This window comes from Lissotriton vulgaris, chromosome 5 (assembly GCF_964263255.1).
Source record: "Lissotriton vulgaris chromosome 5, aLisVul1.2, whole genome shotgun sequence".
NCBI classification, from domain to species: Eukaryota; Metazoa; Chordata; class Amphibia; order Caudata; family Salamandridae; genus Lissotriton; species Lissotriton vulgaris.
In genome coordinates, this window is record NC_141693.1 from 1,572,825,810 (window position 1) to 1,572,843,792 (window position 17,983).

At 46.3% G+C, this 17,983-nt stretch overlaps 1 protein-coding gene across 2 annotated transcripts in view; it reads left to right on the forward strand.

Moving 5' to 3' along the window:
• The window catches only part of REM2 (RRAD and GEM like GTPase 2), a 191,468-nt gene that overhangs the window by 17,348 nt on the left and 156,137 nt on the right, over positions 1–17,983 (forward strand). For both annotated transcript variants that reach the window (XM_086923657.1, XM_086923658.1), the window contains exon 2: positions 37–380. In XM_086923657.1, coding sequence (XP_086779783.1) covers positions 37–380 — 344 coding nt within the window. The remainder of the gene's footprint in view (positions 1–36; positions 381–17,983) is intronic.

Consider the following 17,983-nt stretch of genomic DNA (forward strand, 5'->3'; position numbering starts at 1 on the left):
TAACGTTTTCTTCCCTTGTCTTTTTTTCCCCGCCAGTATCCTCTTCTCTCGTGCCATGACCCTGAACAAGCGGGAACGGCCCGAGGTGCTGCCGCCACTCCACCGGGGCAGCCTGCCCGTAGACCACCGGCGCCGGGGCAGCATGCCCCTACCCTACAAGCACCAGCTGCGGCGAGCGCAGGCAGTGGACGAGCTCGACTGGCCCCACGTGGGCAGTCCTCTCTCGGGGTCCTCTGACTCCGTGCTTTCGACGGACAGCTTACCCGGCGGAGCGCTGCTGAAGGTCATGCTCCTGGGGGAGAGCGGCGTGGGCAAGACGGCCCTGGCCGGCATCTTTGCCGGGCTGGAGGAGAGCCAGCCCCACATGCTGCAGAGTGCAGGTGAGGAGAGCGGGCTGTGGGTTGTCCGTCGTCAGCGAGGGTCACCACTCTTGCATCTATTGTGCGTTTGTCGCCGCTGTGGGAGAAATGCCTCTCTGGCTAGGTGTCCTGCAGTTGCAATTTCATGCTATACATTTAATTGGGGTGTTCTTCTGGGCTGTTGAGAAGCTCTTTATATTGAATTCGTTTTGTCCATGCTTTTCCCGGTGTGTCTGGGTGCAGTGACAGGTATGCCCACTTGTAGAGGGCACTCACCCTCCCAGGGCCTTATCCCCCTAATATAAATTGTCCGGGGCTTCGCCTAGTAGAGTAAGGGGTGTTTGTGAGAGCGCTGAACTCCCTCAATAATGGTCCATTTATATTCTTTGCTTCACTTCTAATTATTTACTAATCTATTGATTTTTATTTACATACTGTAGTTGCCCATAATGTATTTTATTTAATTCAATCTGTTTATCGTATTACTGATACTTATAAAATTGCAGATTTTATTTAAATACATACCAAGCACTTCAGTCAAACAAGCATTGGAAATGCAATAGGTCTCGCACCATTAGAGTTAGTGCTTTTAGAATTGTTTATGGGTTTTTTTTGTAAATGTTTAGCATTTTTGTTTCCTGTAGCCAATGCTAAAGAATTACAAATAAAAAAAGCCATAAACGTTTCTTAAAGCTCTAACTGAAATGGTCTGAGACCTATTGCACTGTGTGAGGGTGAGGGGTTGAGGGTGAGGGTGGGTGAGGGTGAGGGGTTGAGGGTGAGTGAGGGTGAGTGAGGGTGAGGAGTTGAGGGTGAGAGTGAGGGTGAGTGAGGGCGAGTGAGGGTGAGGGTGAGTGAGGGTGAGGGGTTGAGGTTGAGGGTGAGGTGTTGAGGGTGAGTGAGGTGTTGAGAGAGGGTGAGGGTGAGTTAGGGTGAGGGGTTGAGGGTGAGTGAGAGTAGTTGAGGCTGAGTGAGGGTGAGTGAGAGTGAGGGTGAGTGAGGGGTTGAGGGTGAAGGTTTGAGGGTGAGGGTGAGGGGTTGAGGGTGAGTGAGGGTGAGGGGTTGAGGGAGGTTGAGTGTGGGTGAGGGTGAGTGTGGGTGAGGGTGAGTGTGGGTGAGGGTGAGTGTGGGTGTGGGTGAGGGTGAGTGTGGGTGAGGGTGAGTGTGGGTGAGGGTGAGTGTGGGTGAGGGTGAGTGTGGGTGAGGGTGAGTGTGGGTGAGGGTGAGTGTGGGTGAGGGTGAGTGTGGGTGAGGGTGAGTGTGGGTGAGGGTGAGTGTGGGTGAGGGTGAGTGTGAGTGTGGGTGTGGGTGAGGGTGAGTGTGGGTGAGGGTGAGTGTGGGTGAGGGTGAGTGAGGGTGAGGAGTTGAGGGTGAGTGAGGGTGAGGGTGAGTGAGGGTGAGTGAGTGTGAGGAGTTGAGGGTGAGTGAGGGTGAGTGAGGGTGAGTGAGGGTGAGTGAGGGTGAGGGTGAGTGAGGGTGAGTGAGGGTGAGGCTGAGGTGTTGAGGGTGAGCGAGGGTGAGTGAGGGGTTGAGGGTGAAGGGTTGAGGGTGTGAGGGTGAGTGAGGGTGGAGGGTGAGGGGGTGAGGGTGAGGGGTGAGGGTGAGGGTGAGGGGGTGAGGGTGAGGGGGTGAGGGTGAGGGTGTGGGGTGAGAGTGAGGGGGTGAGGGTTAGGGGGTGTGAGCGTTAGGGGGTGTGAGCGTTAGGCGGTGTGCGGGTTAGGGGGTGTGAGGGTGAGTGTGAGTGAGGGGGTGTGAGGCTTCGGGTGTGTGACGTTGTGTGAGGGTGAGTGAGGGTGTGAGAGGTGTTGTTATGCAGAGGGTGTGTGAGGGTGAGGGTGTGTGAGGGTGAGTGTGAGTCATTGTGAGGTGTTGAGGGTGAGTGAGGGTGAGTGTGAGTGAGGGGTTGAGGGTGGGGGTGGGTGAGGGTGAGGGGTTGAGGGTGAGTGAGGGTGAGGGGTTGAGGGAGGGTGAGGGTGAGTGAGGGTGAGGGATTGAGGGTGAGTGAGGGTGAGGGGTTGAGGTTGAGTGAGGGTGAGGGTGAGTGAGGGTGGGTTTGAAAAGTCCTACGTACATCTCCTATTGTTGACCATCCTCACAATAATTCGGTACTTCAATCACATGCCGACTAACACTATGAAGATAAGGAACTTACAGTTACTCGCGCAAGTGAAATCCCGATAAATGTTGGAGGGCGGACAGTCAGACTTGCACGTGCGTATTCAACAGTTTTACCAGCAATAAACAAGCATGACCTGCTGTAAAAATACGATGAAAAACTAACAACATTCTAAAAGGACGGCTACTGGTTAGATATCCAAATTAGCTAATTCCGAACTGGACACCGAGAAGATTGTAGTCCGTTCTTTTTGTCTACCTTGGTGATTCCTCCTTTGTTTCGCTTCGGGCGGAAGTTTTAGAACGTGTACCGGAAGTAATCCATTGTTTCGTTGACCCCCCTCATACACCGCATCAGGTAGGAGGAGCATTTTTTGTAGGGGAAGTTAAATTGGAAGGTATCCGAGCTTATGCTAATATAAACATGCCGATGTAAAAGCTGATCTCAATAGATGTCCCTCCAAAAATATCCCCGTTCAAGCTTTGTGACACGACTCGCAGCGTTTTATAGCAGAGTAGCTCCTTTGTGACTCCTTGTCACCCGAACACTTTTTCCACTCTTGGGATTTGATACTAGTAAGCCGGTTGCACTAATACATCTGAACGTTAGTACTGGTAAAAAAAAGCCCATAACTGGGAAAACAGAGTCTTGATGACATGTTCAGCCTAAGATTTAAGTATGTCACCTAAGTCCTGCCAACACTGATTTTTGGCTGCACACAGCTAATGTTTTTCCTAATTGGAACGTGACTTTATTTACCTTTCTGTCACATTTGTTTACAGGTAGTGGTGTATAATGTAAAATATCCTACCTATTGAGAGGGAATTCAATTCTCGTCTTGTCTCGAACAGACGGCGGGCAGGGGAGGGGGCGGAGCGGGGAGAGGGAACAGACGGAGGGAAGGCCAGATAAGGGGAGGGGGGAGGAGAGTGGGAGGAGGAGAGTAGGGGAGGCACGGCCTAGCGGCCGTGCAATCAAGAAGTGAGGAGGCGGGAGAGTAGGCAAGGCAGGCGGCTAGGGGGAGGGGGGAGGAGAAATGCGACGCGACATGGCAGGCAGGGGAGGGGGCGGAGCGGGGGTGTGGGAGGAGTGCGGGAACAGACGGCGAGGGGAGGAGAGTAGGAGGAGGAGAGTAGGGGAGGCACGGCCTAGCGGCCGTGCAATCAAGAAGTGAGGGGGCGGGAGAGTAGGCAAGGCAGGCGGCTGGGGGCATGTGCACGCGCTTTTAAGCTCAATGCGCATGCGCATTGAGCTTAAAAGTCACGGGCACTGCAAGGAATCGCCACGATTCCTTGCAAGTTGGACAAAGAGTGGATAAGCCCCCATAGTCTCGCTTGCTCCATGCGCATCGACAGGCGAGACCTAAAAAGGTTTTAGACGAAAAGCCACAAACTCGTATACAGCAATTATATACTAAGGCAGCAATTTGTGTTTAAGTAATGTAGTATATTTTTTTATTTTCAAATATTTGTTTATTGAAGGAAAAACCGCATGTTGGACAGGTAAGTAAATGGCACAACACGTTATCAACTCAGAAACGTAACTTAAATCCTCTATAAATCCGCCTACACCTCTCAGATTCCTTCTTTGAAGAGATTTCTGTAAACCAGGGGGTAGTTTTGAACCGAGATTAGGGGATGGTGTGTGTAAAAGCAAAGGAAAGATGGACACGACCACAACCAACACAAGATAATACCAAAAATACATTGACACCCGGCCTCGCTTACTGGAATATCATGGACTTGACCTTGGTGTTTGAACGCTCGGATAACTTCCTTATCGGAGTCGTAGGCGAGGGTTCTCAGCACATTATCAGATACTTCATCTACTTCAGCTCCACTCCAGAACTTCAAAGATGTCTCTATTCAGAAGAGGAGGTGGTCTTGAGCTGTCATGCACATCCCCAGTTTGACAGGGACCAAAAGAGCGGCCTCTCTTCTTTAACCAGAACCATCTTTGTTTGTTTTTTACCATTGAGTTGATCTTGACTCATCAGCGGCGTAGTGCGGTAGATCTCTGCGAGGAGGAGGGTTTTAGACCCGTTCAATGTCTAGGCATCTTTCCTAGCCACAGCCTATGTTGGGTGTGGGGTCGGCAGTGATAGTGCCTACTCCTGTTTAGTGTATCTTGTTGGTCTCCTGCAGGGATTCTCTTGGTTTTCACAACTAGGCCCTGTCTGAACCCGTTGAGTTTCATTAGCAGGCAACACCTGATTAGTCGAAACTAAGTTGGCAACTCCAATTCCGTAATGATAGGAAGCGCACAGTCCTTAAATGGTCTATGCTCTTTCTCACATCCAGCCTGAGCATCTTGCTGTCTAAGTCCACACCTCCTTGTCCTGCTTCACATTAAGGTAAACCATATGCCACGGCAATACTCTCTAATGTAAATGTAATGTAATGATGTCTTGTAAAGCGCCTGAATCACCCCACAAGGGGTATCTCCGCGCTGTAGACCGCTGGGGAACCCGTCCTGGCTTTCCCTGTGAGATGGTCCCTACTGGGTATCTCCAAGGTGAAACCAGGCATCACCGGCGTATGTGGGGGGCCGTTGTGGAGATGAGGCAAGCTAATGCCCAGAGTTGCCGAGTGTGATCCCTGGTTAGAGTAGGCACCGAGGCGAGACCCTGGTCCATGACCCTTCCGCGTCGGGAATTGAACCCAGGTCCCAGGCCGTCCTCTGCTTCCGGGTCTGCCGCCTCTAACCAGTGAGCCACACCACTCCACTCTCCACCTCAAATGTAGCACCACGCCTCTGAAAGCTCCTCTGGCTCCCCATACACAACACAGCCAATTCAAGCTTCTTACGCACACATACAAAGTACTGCACAACAATGGATTAGCAAACCTGAACAACCGCATGCAAATTAACCAGCCGGCCAGACCCCTACACTCAGCCACACTCTCACTCACTCACACACCCTACATCCACAGAAGTAGAACTGGAGGTCGCTCATTTTCTTACTTTGCATCCAAAATCTGGAACGACCTCCCTCAAAATATCAGAGCCTCCTCCTCGCTTCTTGAATTGCACAAAAAGCTGAAGACCTGGCTCTTTGACTAACGCTCCGGAGCCCAGCACCTACGCAACTTCACAAGAGCTTGGATATCCTCACGGGTGATTAGCGCGCTGCACAAATTAACATAACGCACACAGTGATGATTTTTATTTCTGATCTGCTACATTGTTTCTGCATCTTTTTTCCAAGTAATCAATGGGTTCTTTTGAAAGCAGGGGTGGGGGAGGCAAGCATGAGAGGCATCTCCAAATGAGTTCTTCCAGCAGCTCCAACTGAGTGCTCCTGTCCCCCCTTTACTGTACTCTATACCCAGGAGGGTTTTCCGTGACTGATGCTGTCCGGGCCGGTATGAGATTCTGGCATCTTTAAAGGCGATTATCTGTTCTGGCTTCAGTTTTGTGTCCCTACTGAGGCCGCTTGAGGCTCGTGCACCTATGCCGCAAAGGAGAGTACCAGATCACCTGGGAGCAACCGCTGCTCCAATGTGCTGCAGGTGCCTTTGACCCTCAATTTGTTGTAGTATTGTATTCAAAAACTTATTTGGGTGGGCCTGGGTCTGGAGGTAGAGGAGTATGCTAAGATCATGAAAAAGAACAAACCGCCAACAGCAACCCAAGGGTAGTCAGAAAAGGACCATGTAATTGATGGTCATCTACTTTTAAAATGCATTATTTTGGTTCTCCCATATAGGCTACTTTGTAGAGAACACATTATTACAGTGGCCCTTATTTGGCACATAGGCCAAAGCTAATTTGTCTAAAAGGCTAGCCACAAACCAACCCTGAAACCTCTGGGTCTAATACTGCCCTAGCCAGCTTACACGAAGCAGCAATCCTGTGGGTAAAGGTCACTCCTCTTTCCTGTGAAAGCTGCAGTACAGGTTATGCCAATAATGAGCATTGATCAACCTGAAAATATTGGACCTAATTTAGCTGGACGTTTTGCCCCTATATCTGCACCTGTTGATTATTCTCTACATTCTTAAACATGATCCCTCACTTTGAGGAGACCTCCACAGATGGAAGTTAATTATTTGTTTAAGAAAATAAGGAATCCACATATTAATCACCATGAATATATTTTCTCTTTTAATGCATCTGAGCTGGTAACCACTTATTATGAATATTTGAATATAGAGGTGTAGTGTGTTAGATCTTGTCATTATTGTTCTCGTGCTGATGATTGTTCTTATCTCGTGTGCACATGCCTGTGCATGTGCATAGAATGTATAATTGTATTCTTTTAATTGTGGAGTCGCTCTCAGAAGCCAGGTGTCCGTTGTGCTTGGTCAGTTGCTACTTGGACTCCTGGTTGATGAGGCGCTCCTCCTGTGATCGGAAACCTTATCCAATAAACCTCATTTGGATTACTTACCTGTTCTGGATCTTTATTCAAGACCTTTGGTCTTCTACATATTGGCGACGATCGGGATTTGTTTCCATCACCGACCCACGCAAAAGGATTTTGACGAATTCGCGTCAAATTTGAACTTTGGAGAACGATCCTTTGATGACCCTTATTCAATACTTGTTTATTTAGTCATCTCAAGCGGATCATCGGATTATTTGCGACACGTTTACATGTGAGAGGAGGAGCGGATTCAAATTTGTTTTCACCGACACTTTTCCCGGATTTAAGTGTCGTCGGTGGTTCTGGAGACGATAAACTTCTCCAAAGACGTTTGGGGATTTAATACCATCATCGGATTTATTTTAAGACTTGAAAATAAGCTTGCCTCGCTTTTCTTTTTGAATTACGCGCTTACCGGTCTCTTGGAACTCCGGCAGCGCGTCTTGGAACCTTCGGAACCTTTGGAACTCTGCATACGAGTGGAATTCTGGGATTCCACGCTTACGACGCTACGCTCTGACGTCACGCCGCACGTTGGACGCTACGCAAGGCGGCCATCTTGGTAAAGGGTGAAGGTTCGCGCTCGGCGATTCACTCGCCTCACCGACAGTTCTAACGGCAGGCAGTTCAAGCGGCAAACAGTGCATCACAGCTTCTAGCGATAAGCTGTACAAGCGGCGGCAGGCTGTTCTAGCGACAAGCTGTTCAAGTGGCAGGCAGTGCAAGCGACAGGCAGTTTAAACCACGGACTGTTCAAGTCAGTCAGCAACACTTCAAGCTTTATCCCTGCGTGTGTACCGGCGATTTACACGCCTGACTACTAATTGTAACAGTAACTATATTTGGTGCCTTTTAACCAAAACGTTTTCCTTCTACAAATTGTGTTTTTCAGGTTTTATTGTTTTCTCTATGTTATAGATTTTACATATTAACTTCCTTGTTTTATTTGTTTGTTCCGCCCAGTGGTTTAAGGAACACTATTATCAAGTTAGCACACGAGGGTCACCTGGGTGTGACCAAGACTTGTATGAGAATCAAAACCCATTATTGGTGGCCGGGTATTGACGCACAGGTAAGGGCTACTGTGGACAGTTGCGAGGAATGTTTGTTGTCTGATAAACATTGGAAGACCCATCAGTCCCCTTTACAGCCTTCTCAATTGCCAGGGGCGGCCTGGGAGAAAGTCGCTTTGGATTTCTCCGGCCCATATAAAGTTCTTCCGGAAGGGAAGAGGTACCTTATCTTAGCAATTGATTACTTTTCTAAATGGATGTATTATAGGTTTGTTGAGGCGCCGGATTCAAATAATACCATTGCTTTTCTGGGAAGATTGTTCTTGTTAGAAGGAGCCCCTCGAACCTTAGTAACTGACAATGGAACCCATTTTGTCTCTGACAAGATGTGTAAATTTTTGAAAACACATGACGTGAAACAATTGAAGGTGGCACTTTATTCGCCCTCATCTAATGGTCTGGTTGAGCGTGGGAATAAAGTTTTGAAAGAGGGAATCCAGACAGCCATAGCATCTGGGGTGGATGTTTTCAAATTTTTAGAGAAGAAAATTTGGAATTATAATGTCTCACCCCACTGTACTACTCAAATGTCCCCTTTTCAATTGTTGCGGGGAAGGGATTTCCATTCTCCTTTGTTTCCTGCTTGGTTGAGGAAAGTGGAGGGTTTACAATTTTCTCCTGTTAGGGATAATGTTGACTCCTCAGTCAAACAGAAGCAGGCAGTAATGAAGGAAAATTATGACAAGTCAAAAGGTGTAAAGGACATTCAAATGTTGGTGGGGGATTGGGTCATGATCAAGAAGCCCTATAAAGTTGCAAAGGGTTTGTCTATGTTCTCAAGTCCTGTACAAATCCTTAAAGTCAGTAAAAATGCAGTTTTTTTGGGGGACAAAGGTTGGTGGAACGTGAGACAGTTAGCAAGGTTGACTTCAGATCAAGCTGCCCTCATTTCTAGGAGGAAAAATTTATCCGCTCAGGAGGGTTGTGATTGGTCTCATTGGCTTCAGCCAAAAATATTTCAAGCTAACGTAGATTTACCTTCTACGACACCGGTTCATGCTTCCCCTGCTGTTGTTTCCCCCACAGTCCCGTCTTGCAGTCGCAGTGGTCGTATGAGAAGACCTCCTGCAAGATATAACGAGTTTATTTCTTTTTAATTGTTTTATTAATTCTCTTTTCTGCATTTGCATAAGGGGGAAGGTGATGTAGTGTGTTAGATCTTGTCATTATTGTTCTCGTGCTGATGATTGTTCTTATCTCGTGTGCACATGCCTGTGCATGTGCATAGAATGTATAATTGTATTCTTTTAATTGTGGAGTCGCTCTCAGAAGCCAGGTGTCCGTTGTGCTTGGTCAGTTGCTACTTGGACTCCTGGCTGATGAGGCGCTCCTCCTGTGATCGGAAACCTTATCCAATAAACCTCATTTGGATTACTTACCTGTTCTGGATCTTTATTCAAGACCTTTGGTCTTCTACAAGAGGTTTACAATTCAAACCCGGCTTCATTGAACTTGGACCCATTGTAAGTCGTTTAGTGAAAAACTAAACCTACATCTGTTCAGGGTGGTAAACATGCCTGTGAGATGGTTGGCATAGGTTGCAGGGCACGAGGGATATATTTACTCTCCCCCCCCCCCCCCCCCCCCCTATTCTAACAATGGGATGTAGTCATGGCTCTTGACTACTGTTCTAATGATAAACCTGTTGCCCCATGTGGATAAATCTAATCCTTTTGGTATGTCTTTGGAAAGAGCCTGAATGATTGTCCTGGCAGTATATAGAAAACCTACAACATTGTGTCTCAGCTGGCAGGTCTCTGGCGTTGGACACCGGTCCTTAAAGGTGAGATCTATCACCTTCTGGCTACTTTTCAAATTCGAAGTTTTCAACAAACCTAGTTGGTGCATGAATTAAAAACGCCAGATATTCAAATATTCTCTGGCACAATTGGGTCGAAGTTGTCCAAAGGGGTCTGCCTTATCACTCCTTAGAAGGACTTAAGCACTGTGCTGTTCAGTGTGTGTCATGGGGGAGGGTCCCAGGGCAGTGTAGAAGGGTTGGGTGTGTGGGGGAACCGCCTGACCTCCACTTGTGACAATAAAGGCCCTTCATATTTGGTGTCCTTATTGCAGTGCGGTCTCCTGGACACTCTGGGAAATAAAGCTTCAAGAGTGTGAAATTGATAGATTTCGACACAAGGCTTCCACGTATAAATATTGTGAATGCAATACGGAAGTTTAATTTCATGATCAAATGTGTTTGAAAAGTTCTTGTCCATGAAACTAGCAAATTAAACCATCTTGTAAAAACGTTATCCATGGAAAAAAAATTCTCGTTGGGAAGTAGAAATAATGCTGTCTATGATCAGAAGGAAAGAGTCCAAGTTATCCTGGAACAGGCTTTCAGATGGTACTGTTGCACTCAAACATGAGATTCGAACCACCGTGCCCTCTATTACTAATGATATAGAATATATCTGCTGTGAGCAGCTGAATTTCATCACTTTTAATTTAATCAAAAATAATACATGATCATAAACTGTGATTGTGACCATGCGACCATCGATTGCTGTTGTCTCAGGTGGATAGACTATATATTTTTTGCCCATTCTTAGAGGTAGGTTTGTGACTTTAACAAGGCAGTCCCTGACCGCGCTCTGACACTTAATTAGCATCTGCCCTAATTCTAAACCACAAGTAAGTCTCTACAGCAGTGGTTCCGTGGTTCCCAAGCTTCTTGGACAAACCTTCGCGCCCCGCCCACCTTTAATGGACATGAGAAGGGGAGTTTTATGAAAGTAACTAAAGTATCGCGTTCTGGCGTATTTTCATTTACAGACAGCACTTTTTCCATTGAAATGGCTACCAACTTTGCACAGACATACAGTTTTACTGATAAACCTGCATAGGACACACATGATAACGTGCTGCATGCGGGTTTCTGTGAATAGTTATCATTGTGCATCACCACGAAAAGTGTCTTGATTTGTTTTTTGTTTGAAAAGCTTTATTGGTAAATTGAATAATGTATAAAGACATCAGCACTTTATAGACCTACATCAAATTTAACAGTATACCAACAAGATTGGCCAACATCTTGAAGAAAGAATAAAAGCAGTTTGTGAGTTTTCTAAAAAAAAAAGGAGGGAGAGAAGGACAAAGGGGAAGGAAAAGAAAGCGGGAAAGGGTGAAAGGAGGAAGAATATTGAGGTTGAGATTCAGGTGATAAAACAGAGAGCAAACAAGTTAAATAGATACTTCAAATGAGCAATAGTAAATTGTACAATAAGTAATCATATAAAAAAGATAAACATGGGGAATAATGAAAAACGGAGACAAATAACCTTCAAGGTGGTTTGAACTTTTCCGAGGAGACCTGAAAAGTATTATGCAAAACAATGTTGTCCAGATAAGCAGTAAGAGACAACCAAAAAAGACCCCTATCCATGAAAGGCTTGCAGGAGGAGGCAAATGCAACATCAAGTCTATGAAAATGACAGAGGGTATTCCACCAATGCTGTATAGAGAGTTTTGTGAGTGACTTCCAGTTAAAGGAGATATGTTGAAAATCCAAAGCAAGCATGAGGTCAAATAAGCCATGTTCATGTGGGGGCAGATCTAATGAGTCAAAGAGGCTTCCAGCAAATAGGAGATGTATAGAAAAAGGAGCAGAGATGGTAAATATGCGAGAAATATAAGACCAAACCTTCACCCCAAAAACGGAAGTCGAAGGACAAAGAAAGAAGAGGTTAGCGTTAGCAGAGCCATAAGTCCAACGGTTAGTCAGTAGTGGGAGAAAAACGAGCAAGAGAGTCAGGTGTAAGATAGAGTCAATGATAAAGGAAAAAACAAAGATTGAGTGAGAGAAGCAGAGCGAGAGATTTTTAAAGATCTAGACCCAAGTTTGTCCCAAAAAGCGATAGGCCATTCACAACCCAAATCCGACTCCCAGGAAGTTTCCAGTTTGGATTTAGCTCGTTCTGGATTGGGAGCTGAAAATAATTTATATATAAGGGAACATTTGGGAAGAGTTAAAAGATTTAGTGGCAGAGTACAACAGGGAAATAAGTGAGATAAATTTAGGACCAAAACCATGTCAGTGCAATGACGAAAATAAACAAGCATTTGCAATGCAATAGGTCTCGCATTAGGAAAGTTTGAGCTATTGGTATTGTAAATGACATCTTTTATTTATGTGTTGGTTTAGAAAATAGCGAAATTAATAGCTTTGTCATTTACAATGCCAACAGTTTTATACTTTAGCAAATGTGACACCTATAGCATTTGTAATGCAATATGTGTTGTATTTACGTGACTTAGATGTATTGATATTACAAATAACAATGGATTATAATTTTTTTAAATAATTAATACTTAAATAAAAGTTATTTTAATGTATAATGGCAATAGCTTAAACTTTTGTAAATAACTTTTGTGAAGATTATGTTCAGTGTATTTTATTGTGACAAAAATCCAAGAATAAAAGTGAAATATTAACATCTTTTTGTGACATTTGTAATAAAGCTTGAACATTGACAGAACATATTTGAACCAGTTGTTGTTAAATGGTTGCACAGATTGATGCTGTGGTGGCGCTGAGTGATTTTGTGGTAGAGGAGTGATACTGTGGCGTTCAGTGATGCTGTAGTAGCGCATAGTGATGCTGTGATGGTGCTGATTGATGCTCTGGTGATGCGATAGAGTGAGGGCGATAGATGGATGGAGTGAGGGCGATAGATGGATGGAGTGAGGGCAATAGATGGATGGAGTGAGGGCAATAGATGGATGGAGTGAGGGCAATAGATGGATGGAGTGAGGGCGATAGATGGATGGAGTGAGGGCGATAGATGGATAGTGGGGACACGTCCAATCAGAGGATAAAGTGTGAAGGGGGTGTGAGGAAAAGGGGAGACGTCAGGGGAGGAGAGGATGAGTGGGATATGGGAGAGGCGGTGGGATGGAGGGATGAGGTGCGTAACTGAAATAGAGGCTAGAGGACAACGTAGAAACTGTAAATTGCAGAAGGGAGAGGGGACAGAAATATGAAAGAAAATAGCAAAGAGGTGAACGGAAAAATAGGAATGAGCAGCAGGATAGAGGAGTGGTGGTGAAGAGGCAAAAATGGATGAGACGGCCTGAAAGGAGAAGGGGAATGAAAATAAAGAAAACAAGCCTGACCTAAAAAGTGCCAGATTGAAAAAGATGTCAAACAGCGTTCCATATTCTACAGATCCCTTCAACATTTTGAGCCCCAGTTTAGCATCATATATGAAGAGTGCAACACATTTCACAGATGTTCCCATTTCCAGAAGTAACCTGCCCACTAGAGGTGAGTTCTATGTACCATTAATGCTGCAGATCAGGGCTAAACACCCAGCCCATGTGTATAAATTGACGGTTACATACTATCACCATATTTATTCATGTATTTTATTCATGACTATCAAAAAGCACACTGTCTCCTCGAGCGGTAGCGGGGGTTCTGTGCACTAAAACTCCTGCAGTTGTACGGAAAAGTGTTACATTTGACCACAAATTAAAGTGCAATAAAACTATATTCAAAAGATTAGAAGCAAAATGCAATACAAAAACCCTAAAAATATCACTTCGAAAATAACATCTGACAAATAGTTGTTACAGGTTAACAAAATCTGAGATGTTCTAGGCCGGAGATGAACAGAATAGGAGAAAACACTGCTAGAAGTCTGGGGATTTCTAATGTAGACAGCGTCTGACTGCGAGCCAACCTAGACGGATCCTCCGGATAGGTAGAGTTTTGGGGATAAACAAGCATGTGGTTTTTGTGGGTAAGCACTTGTATGTTATCCATGTACATTTAAATTGAGAAGGGAAGTGCAAAGCCAATGGCAAACAATAATTAAAAAAGAGTGTCGAGATTAAATCTCTGGAGAGCAACAGGGTGAAAACCGGTTTCACAGGCTAGAGGGGGACAAAAAAGGACCTACAAAAAGTGCATTAGCATTGTCCAGCCAAGAAATAACTGCAGCTGAGACAGCATAAAAAAGTTATTTGTGAAAAGAAACGGCGTGATATTTGTAGTGTTCTGCAGTTCCCAAGTTCAGATCCCGCCAAGGTGGACACAGGCCTCCATCCTTCCAGGGTCGGTAAATTGAATACCATTGTAGTGAGTAAAAGTAGCACCTGTCTTAAACATCGCATCAAAACGACCGAAGTGTGATATGAAGCACTATCTAACCAAAAATGTCAGTTCCTTGCGGGACAAATTCTAACAGCCACATAGTAAGGATGTTGGCTGGACACCCTTAACTCCACGTTCCCCAAATGGTCTGTCTGGCGGGCAACAGAGCTTCATGACTGATGGTGGCAGAGATAGGGCTGGGCGACACATCCCTTTGTGAGCTCCTCTGTCTGCCGGCCCTGGAACAGAAACACGGCTGCTATGTGTATAAAAGACTGTCAAGAAGAACAAGCAATCTGGGAGGAAGGGGAGAAGCGCGAGTGGTGTGCACGCACGCGTGGCGGCAAAAGTGAAAGCCGCTGCACGTGTAAGGGTTGCTGTAAGGCACGGACTGTAGCTGGAAGAGGCTTGCGTCCGTCACTTTATAAAACAAGCATTGGCTGCAATATGTGGTGGGGGAGGGGGAGAAGCGCAAGTATAATATTTTGACTACAGCGCTTCTGATTTACCGCTACCATTAATTATTTAAATCAGGATGGTTGGTCAAAGGATGCACGCCTGCCTGCTCGATAGGTTTAAACATTCAACTGTGCCGCGACTTTAAACAAGCCCTCACCTAAATGAAAACAAGCCACGAAAGTGAAAGTTAAAGTGATCGGATGGAGGCAGAGGGGAAAGCAACTTAATGACCTGTGACAGAGGAGACAGATGGCTGCTGCGCATGCATGCACACATGCACTCATGCACTCATGCTTCAGGCCAGCTAAACTCTGGTAGGTAGCACTTTTTTTGCCCGTTACAAAAGATCGAGCAAGTAGCGCATGCGCTGCTATAGGCTCGACCTAAAAAACAATTCGCTTTAGAGACATCACTTCCAGGCGAGGGAGCCAGCCACAGATGATAAAAGGCTTCCGTGTGAACCAAACAGGGATGCTTCAGAAAAGAGAACAGTTTTTTACAGTTCAGTGTGGCTCCCATGATTGAACACAGGGCTCCAGGGTGTTTATTTACTGCAACAACTTGAAGAAAGGTCAGCATAACAATCCTCACACACGGACATGTGGTTCTGTGCGTAGGCAAACAAATATCTATAATGAGGTTTATAAACTAGATCACGTGTCCTAAGTAGATGGAGCTATTGTGCATAAGTAACCCATCATGATGACCTGAAACTGAAAAGAACAATGCTGTTTATGCAATCGAGAGGATTTAAAGACATGACAGGCTATTAAGATGGCTCGTTTAGTCCAGAACAGGAGGCCGCCTACCACCGGGGCGTGGCTGTCGAGGCACCTAATATCACAGCCTGTGAACAACTGAGACTCAATTCAAATAATTTATATAGCGCGCTACATACCCAGAGGGTCTCAAGGCGCTTGGAAAAGGGTGGGGATTACTTGTCAAATATCCAGGTTTTAAGTTGCTTTCTGAATGCTAGGTGGTTCTGAGTGAGGCGAAGGTGAATGGGCAGTGAGTTCCAGGTTTTAGCCGCCAGGTAGGAGAAGGACCTTCCTCCCATGGTGGTTTTGTTGATGCGAGGTACAGCAGCAAGGGCTTGGTTGGAGGAGCGGAGCTGGCGGGAGGCGGTGTAGAAGGACAGTCGTGTGTTGAGGCATTCGGGTCCAAGTTCGTAAAGTGCTTTGTGTGCGTGGGTTAGGAGGCGGAATGTTATCCTCTTATTGACGGGGAGCCAGTGGAGGGTTTTCAGGTGACCAGAAATGTGGTCGTTACGCGGGATGTCTAGAATGAGTCTGGCTGATGCGTTCTGGATGCGTTGGAGTTTTTTCTGAAGTTTTGCGGTGGTACCGGCGTATAGGGTGTTTCCGTAGTCCAGGCGGCTAGTAACCAGTGCGTGGGTGACCGTTTTTCTAGTTTCGGTGGGGATCCAGCAAAATGTTTTTTTTGAGCATGCGAAGAATGTTGAAGCAAGATGATGAAACGGCGTTGACTTGTCTGGTCATCGAGAGTGAGGAGTCCAGGATGACGCCCAGGTTCCGTGCGTGGTCTGTCGGGATGGATGCTTTTCCAAGGAACTCTGGCCACCAAGAGTCGTCCCAGGCAGAGGGGGAGGTACCTAATATAAGGACTTCTGTTTTGTCGGAATTCAGTTTCAGACGACTGTGCTTCATCCACTCGGCTACCTCTTTCATTCCTTCATGTAGGTTTGTTTTGGCGGTGTTAGGGTCTTTGGTGAGTGAGAGGATAAGTTGAGTGTCATCAGCGTAGGAGATGATGTTGAGGTTGTGTTAGCGTGCGATGGCCGCGAGGGGGCTCATGTATACGTTGAAGAGGGTGGGACTGAGTGAGGATCCTTGTGGCACCCTGCAAGTGACTTCAGTGGCCTCTAACTTGAATGGTGGGAGGCGGACTCTCTGAGTTCTTCCGGCAAGGAACGAGGTGATCCATTCCAGTGCTTTTCCCTGTATTCCGATGTTTCTGAGGCGTTGAATCAAGGTGCTATGACAGACTGTGTCGAAGGCTGCGGAGAGGTCGAGGAGGATGAGGGCAACTGTGTCTCCATTGTCCAGTAGAGTTCGAATGTCCTCTGTTGCTGCGATGAGTGCGGTCTCAGTGCTGTGTTTGGCTCGGAAGCCGGACTGTGAGGAGTCGAGGGATTTGCTGGTTTCGAGGAAGGCGGCGAGCTGGTTGTTGAGAGCTTTCTCGATGACTTTGGCCGGGAATGGAAGGAGCGAGATGGGGCGGTAGTTTTTCAGTTCGGTGGGGTCAGCTGTGGGTTTTTTCAGAAGGGCGCTAAGTTCGGCGTGTTTCCAGCTTTCCGGGAAGGTGGCGGAGTTGAGGGAGCAGTTGATGACGTCTCGGAGGTGTGGTGCTATGATGGAATCTGCTTTATTGAAGATGTGGTGAGGGCATGCGAAACATCTAATCCATTCACGAGCCACGATGCAGTCTTTAGCGCCCATAGCCTGTAAACAAAGAACAAGTTAGCAGTTTGAGAGATGTGGCATAATTAACAGAATGCTCGGTAGTGCTGGCACTGGTGCTCCTGCGGCTCGGGATGAACAGGTTGATATACTTGGGCGTTGGGCAGTTTTAACTGGGGGGGGGGGTTTGGCATTGGCGCATATTTATTTAAAGAAAAGAACATGAATGACGTGTTTGAAAAAGAAAATAGCGTCAACGGATCGCAGCAATGAAAATAACCAGCGTGTTTATCAAATAAAACCAGTTACGTCGTACTCCTGCCTGCAAGTCGTCAGTACCAGCCGTGGCGGCAGAAGCCACATAAATCACAAAGAAACCAATTCCCAATCGGGAAGGAGGCGGCACACCCGTATCAGCCAAGGAAATGTATTTAAACAAAAATGGGTTTCAGCCGCACAGGCCTTTGTCGCGTTAACAAACACTCACAGTTGAAGCCATTAAAAGCTCTAGCGTGTATGGAAAAAGATGAGATACTACAAAATCATGGTATCGTCAAATTGTTAGGAATATCGAAAAAAAATCAAAACAACATTTAGGGTGGTTCCGCATTATGCATATCACTGGCACAGTTTCACATTACCGCATCATGTTACCACTTAGTTTTAAAGTAGACGTGAACACAATTGTGAATTGATGTCTGTCAATTACCTGAAAAGTAAAACAAGATTTTCCCTTTTCAGTTATCTCGACAGTGTGGCAGACCTGTGTTGCCATTTTGATGTTTTATCAATGCGTGTAATAAAATTCCAATTTGAAAAGAGCGAAGGAGAGAAGTCGTCACCAAAAGAAGCTTTTAGGGGCGGGACTGCGGATACCTTTGAAGCACGGCCTCGCGGCCGTGAACAGGGATGTAATTATTGGGGAGGAGAAGTGGAGAAGTGAGGCCGAGCAACAGATGGGTTTGAAGTGGACTCGCTCGAGGCAGGCGGATGGAAATCGCGTGCAGCCGGGGGCGGAGCGGATCCCTTTGAAGTGACGGTTAGAGTTGCATCAGGAAAGCTAAACCAGCAGGCGGATGCGCAT